Source organism: Columba livia, chromosome 5, assembly GCF_036013475.1.
Source record: "Columba livia isolate bColLiv1 breed racing homer chromosome 5, bColLiv1.pat.W.v2, whole genome shotgun sequence".
NCBI lineage: Eukaryota > Metazoa > Chordata > Aves > Columbiformes > Columbidae > Columba > Columba livia.
Genome location: NC_088606.1, coordinates 29,800,835 through 29,806,834, shown reverse-complemented (window position 1 = coordinate 29,806,834; position 6,000 = coordinate 29,800,835). Strand labels below are relative to the sequence as shown.

The following is a 6,000-nucleotide window of genomic DNA, read 5'->3' as shown; positions in this document are numbered from 1 at the left end:
CAGCAGTGGTCCAAGCAAAGATTGTTACCAAAGAGAACCGGCACAGAACAAAACTTACCACACAGATTCAGCTAAAATGATAATTTTTCTTTTGTGGCACCAAGTACTTAAATATCTTTGAAGACACATTAGCATCTTGCTGATAAGTAAGCCACTTTTTACTAATAAATAGCTCACCACATGCTGAAACCAGGACAGGCACTCCATCTCAGGCTCAATCAGCTGCATCACCTGACCCGATTTTCATTCCACTGTAATGAAGAACTATAACCTCAGGTCACATGGGCCCACTGAAGAGCACCAAGAACTGCCCCATGCAGCATTCTCATTGCCAGACTGGTGCTTCCGAAGTTGCACGGTGTAATTTTGAAAAGATTTGAGCACAGAGATGACTTTAAGAGAACTACATGGCAATAATTGATGTCGCAAAGTATGGCACATCATTCAGAACATGTACAGCTATTTAATAACATAAGAAGTATTAATGAAATATTCAGAGGAGACAGTTCTATATGTTGCAAACATTTTAATGATTACTTTTGAGCTTACACATTGGGTGTTTTTTAAACTTCAAACTGCAACAAGTTAAATAAATGTTTATAATATACAAAGAAAATACAACCAAAAGTAAAACTTGCTTTAAGTGTGCCTTGCACTAGGAACCAGTGTTTTTTAATAGTTTTATTGTTGAGCTGCACACACACACTTAAGGGTTTGATCTTTATAGCAGGGCATTTGAGAAATCAAAATATATTCCCACTTGAAAGAAAAAAAAGGTTGTGCATGATTATATGCAAAAACCCACTAAAATACTCCAATAGTGCAGGCACCATTAAAAAAGAAAAAGCCGGAGATGCCCATTAACGCTAAGTTTTAAGGAAGCAAGTTTCTGACCAGTTAGCTTAAAGCCAGCAAAACAGGGATCAGTGATGGCAACTGTAGTGTACAAGGTATTAAATGACAAACTTTACACAAATACACTGTTAGAAATCTGTATCAGTGAACACTGAAAATCTGATGATCTGTTCTTTGGAACAGTCAAACAGAACCACCTTAATTTCCAGTTGTGCAAGCCCTTGAAGCGTCACACAGTGTTCTGTGCCAATTTCTTGCTGGCTGTGTAGTTACAAGGATTTATTTTGTCATTAGCAGCTAACAAACTTATTCCACATGTTCCTAAAGCCTCACAGGTGAAAAAAAAGGCAAGTCTCATCAGAGCACAGCGTGGAGATCATATTTTTTGCACACAAACACAAGAGGCTTGGCTAGTATCAAAAAAACACTTCCTCATGTCCCAGACTGCAGGGGGCGGCTCAGTTGAGATGGAAGCCTTTCTCCATCGTAGCAGCCAGCAGACGCTCTCTCATTATCTCCTCGGAAGAATACTCGGGCAGCTTCAGGTAATGCACACATGTATTCACAGATGGGTAACTGGCATCTGTAGCATCAACCTGAGGAAAAGAGCATTTTTTACTGCAGTAAAAGTTAAAAGCTGTAAGGTCCTCTAATTCAGGGCATTTACTGCATACCTAACATCAGTTGTCAAGAAACAGCAGCATCAGGAAAGCTACAGACCAACTTAGAAATAACATTTACATGTATATTAATTCTTTTGCATTCAAACATGAAGTCAGGGAACAGACCTGAAACAGGTTACTACTGAACGTTTAGCATAGTGTCATAAATTAAAAATAAAAGCAAAAACCAAACCAACAAACCAAACCAACCCCAGAAACCAAAACCAAACAGCCTCTCGAACAACAAAGAAATTAGTGCTATTTCTTAACGTAGCAACAATTACATCCAAGAGCCAATCTAGCTGGTTTGAAAGACAACCTGAAGCAGCCGTACCTTGCGTACAACAGTGAGGCGGGGATGTAGGTTTGCCAGTCCTCCTGGGGGGAGTGTTGAACAACCAGTGGTGAACTGGAGAAAAGCCTTCCTTTCATCCGAAGACATCCCACACAAGACTCTCACAAATCGAAGAAATCCAGGGCTTAAGATAAAGGTAAATAATTAGTTACGATAACATTACAAGAGAGTGACTTCTTTTTTTTTAATTTCTCGGGAGACAGTACAATTGCAGTCTTGAGTCACATCTAAGCAGCCACTGTAAGATTCTAATGCCTGTTCAGTATTGAATTAAGAACATCATAAACCCCTTAGAAGTACTTCCTTAACCTGATGGGTGAGTATTACACAGAAAAATGTAGGTAAATAAGAACTTTTCTCTGTACTTATCTTGGAGCATTATTTGGGTATTTTGCATACAAAAAGGTAGAGAAGTAGATAAAGCTGAAGCCTACTCCAATAAAGAATCCAACTGGCTCAGCCTCTGGAACACGCCCTCAGCTATCGGGCACTGTCACCTCAGCTGCATCTCTGCATGCAGGGCAGGGGCGACAGAAGAATCCCTCCACACAGCATTTTAGACTGAGCAGGATCCTTCAGCATGCTTATAGTAATACAGTTCCAGAATTAATTTGTATGTTATTGCTACCAAACGTGACAAGCAGCAAAAATCCCAAACCCAAACTCCAAACCATCAAACAACCATACCCAGCTGAACAGAAACCTGTTATTTCATGTAGTTTTAGACGACCACTAGTTCTTCAGTGACCACCAATCCCATCCAACTTAGCATCTTTGTCTAATGAGCATTCTGGACATTTTATCACCTAACGTATCTTTCAGCTACTATTTTAAAAATTGCTCCGAATATAAGTACCTATCTCGTGTATATCCCAGTTTAGGTTCAGTATAATTGATGATATCCTCAGCTGCCCAAGAAGGCGATTGATTTCCGCAAAGAATCATCTGAACTTCTTCATGGCTGAAGGAACTCAGCTTCTCCATTGGGAAGACTCTATTGAAGCCATCTTTAATTTACACAAGATACAGTTAACATAAGTCAAAAGAACACTTATAAAATAACATCAGCATTTCAGTTATATTTTAATAAAATCAGAATCAATCAAAAGTTTCTTAATTAAGGTAAATGGAACCTCTTCAAGATTAAAAATGGCATAACTACTGCAAAAGTGTGATGAAATTAATACCTTACCTACTGCAATCTTAACTTCAAAGCTTTGAAAGCCATTCTATGCCACCACTTGAAACCAGAACACCCTGAGCACCAATTAGTCCACCTAACTGTACATATATTCTGCCATATGTAAAATTACCTCTGAATGCCTCCATCTGTTTCTGTATACCAGTATGCATGCAGAAGTCAAACATGAGATCTACATATTCCTCTGCATTATCCATTGTTACAGTCTGCAAAGACAATAGATAAACACTGTAAGAATTCACTTTGCATCAGTTACTGCTGAGACTAAAAATCCAACTGCTGTTTAAATTGTGAAGGTAGGTTGTGTTTCCTTACCTCATCCTCACCACCTGGCTTGAGATCCACAGCTGTAAACCCATAGACTTTGGACGAAGGGCAAAACTGAAAATTTAGACTTCAAAATACAAAGATAGTTATTAATTGGAAACAAGCCTGCTACTCCTCTTGCAAATATGCCAGATTTATAAAATGCACCCCCCAAGCCCAAAAGCATCTCACCACATTTCAAACCACTGTTTGTGGACCATTGTGTATATACGTGAGCAGTGGTACCACAGTACAGAACTATGATTAATAATGGACTACACAGGTAACACGTTTCAAATCTACGGTATGCACACGCGTGCACTCACTATTTCTTGGATTTGATAACCCTTGAAAATTTCATAGAGTTTGGTATCTTTAAATTATAAGCTTCAAAACTATTCAAATTTTTAAATTTTGTTCAAACTCAAATAATCCTTTACATTAAGCACTAACAGTTATAGAGCCAGTTCACATACCAGCCATTTAGGCCCTCAGTGGTGCCACTTGCTTTCTCTAACAAGCCATGCTAAATCCACAAGGCCAGAAGCAATTGCTGAAGCCTGACTACACAGTCCTTGTAGCACAACATAATTTTAACAAATAACCCATAATATTAATGGTAGAAAAACAACCGTTGTTTCAAAAGAAATTATTCAGAACTACGAAAGATGATGTCCTGATGCACATTTACACAGGTATGAGCACTTTTATGTCTTTAACATTTATTTACTAGCTTTTAGCAAATATTCTGTTTACCATGGATTCAAACACTGCACTACATGTCTACTAAGACAATCTGAAATGTCACTGTCCTCTTTTAAACTCTCCAAAAAACTTGATAAATTTCAATAGCTGTCACAGCAAAGAAATTACTGATTCGCACTTTTTTAAAGGCCTTTACACATATTCTAGAGAGTCATATGGCATTGCAGTGCAGCCACATTTAAGTTTAAACATTAGGAAACTGAGCAAGTGCAAAGAGAAAAATCCTCAAACTAAGGAACAAGAATACAGCTACAGATGGCAAACTGGGTGATGCTGCATCTCTTGTGATTTCCCCCTTGCAATGATACCATTTAAAATGAAGAGCCTTCATTTTTAATTACATGAGTTGACATTTGTCTCTAATATAAGACTGTTTGCATATTTATAAATAAATACGAAAACTCTTACCCCAAATCCTCTATGCTAAGTGGAGGCCCTGAGCCTGATGGATTCTTCAGCATTAATTCCTGTAGTTTCGTGTTCTTTTCATCTTCTGACAGATTTCTGTTGCTTAAAATTTGACGCCTTTTAATTGCGAGGTCCTTAATTTCTTTTAGAAACCTAGCTCTATGTGGATTTACTAATTCAAAGTCTTCCCACGTTAAAATTCCATTAAACCAGGCAGGAGGCTTAGGTTTTGGTGGATCAAGAATAAATTCTGATTTGGAGTCCTCTTCCAGACTTCCTACTGACAAGGAATCGTGCCCTTCTTCTGTAGAAGCCTCCGACTGACTTTCAGTACAGTGCAAGTCTCTGTCACCCCGTGATTCATATATCAACTTACTCATGTTACTTTTAATGTCCCCCATACACATGAGTTTAAAAAAAGGCTTAGAAATGGGTAAATCCACAAGTCTATTGTCCTGAATGCATTTAGCCAAGAAAATTCCAAGGAAGTGGAAAAGTTTGGTTATTCTCTCAAGTTCATCACTGTCTTGTGGGAATGGTGCTGTGAAGAGTCCACATGATCTCTGTACATAGTAGCCAGGGGGTTTCAATCCACCACCAATATCAACCTGATTTAAGAGAAACACAAAGAAGTTGACATTGTTAAAGGTGAATTTAATTCAATATCTGTGCTGTTTTACTTATTGTACTTCTCTGTTAAACCCCTCCTGAATATCCAGCTCATTCTTCTTTTATACATGTACTCAGTTTGAAATGCAAACTGAAACCTACCTGACGAGACTCATCATCCGGAAAGTCGTCGTCACAAAGCCAAGCTCCCAGATCTGTCCTCTGAAATTCTGCTGCCACCAATGCATAAAATTCCAAGGTGGGACCCAGGCCTGTTCCTTCCTCCCCTAAAAACTCAACCTAGAAGAACATAAGGAATGTTAATAATAAAATAAAATCCTAGTGAATGTTCAGAGCTGGTTATGGAACAGGATATTGAATATCCTGTACATTAGAAATAGCTATCTAACCTCACTCTGCTAGGCAGATATGCTTTACCTCTAGAACAGATTTTCTGTCTGCATGAATCTGCATGACATTTTCTGCCCATTCCATCAAGGATTCACCTCGCGGAACTTTCACTCTTTCATGTTTGAGGCGTCCAACCCTGAATTCTCCTGGATCATCACGTCGCACTGTGCTTGTGGTCCTTGTCCGTTCAACAGTGGCTTCACGTCTGTTCTGTAGCCAGACAATCGCTCTGGAAAAACAAGACAAAAACCATTTGTTTAAAACTTTGGTGTCTACCAGAATGGAAACTTGAATGCAGCCACTATGAAAACGTTACCTTGTTAAGTACTAATTGCCTCCTCCTGGTTTTTTTTTGTTTGTTTTTTTTTTAAACTTATATACCAAAGTATTTATCAGAAATACTCAAAATGCCCCAATATGGACTGCTT

The 6,000-nt window shown here is 38.5% G+C and overlaps 1 protein-coding gene across 12 annotated transcripts in view; it reads right to left on the bottom strand.

Annotated features, from left to right (window-relative positions):
- Window positions 1–506: 506 nt before the first annotated feature.
- The window catches only part of HECTD1 (HECT domain E3 ubiquitin protein ligase 1), a 64,566-nt gene continuing 59,072 nt past the window's right edge, over window positions 507–6,000 (bottom strand). For all 12 annotated transcript variants that reach the window (XM_065064117.1, XM_065064122.1, XM_065064126.1 and 9 more), the window contains 8 exons: window positions 5,600–5,801; window positions 5,324–5,461; window positions 4,553–5,160; window positions 3,389–3,467; window positions 3,186–3,279; window positions 2,729–2,879; window positions 1,852–1,996; window positions 507–1,451 (listed from right to left, as the gene is read on the bottom strand). In XM_065064117.1, the coding sequence (XP_064920189.1) occupies window positions 1,314–1,451; window positions 1,852–1,996; window positions 2,729–2,879; window positions 3,186–3,279; window positions 3,389–3,467; window positions 4,553–5,160; window positions 5,324–5,461; window positions 5,600–5,801 (1,555 nt within the window). In that variant the 3' untranslated portion in view covers window positions 507–1,313. The remainder of the gene's footprint in view (window positions 1,452–1,851; window positions 1,997–2,728; window positions 2,880–3,185; window positions 3,280–3,388; window positions 3,468–4,552; window positions 5,161–5,323; window positions 5,462–5,599; window positions 5,802–6,000) is intronic.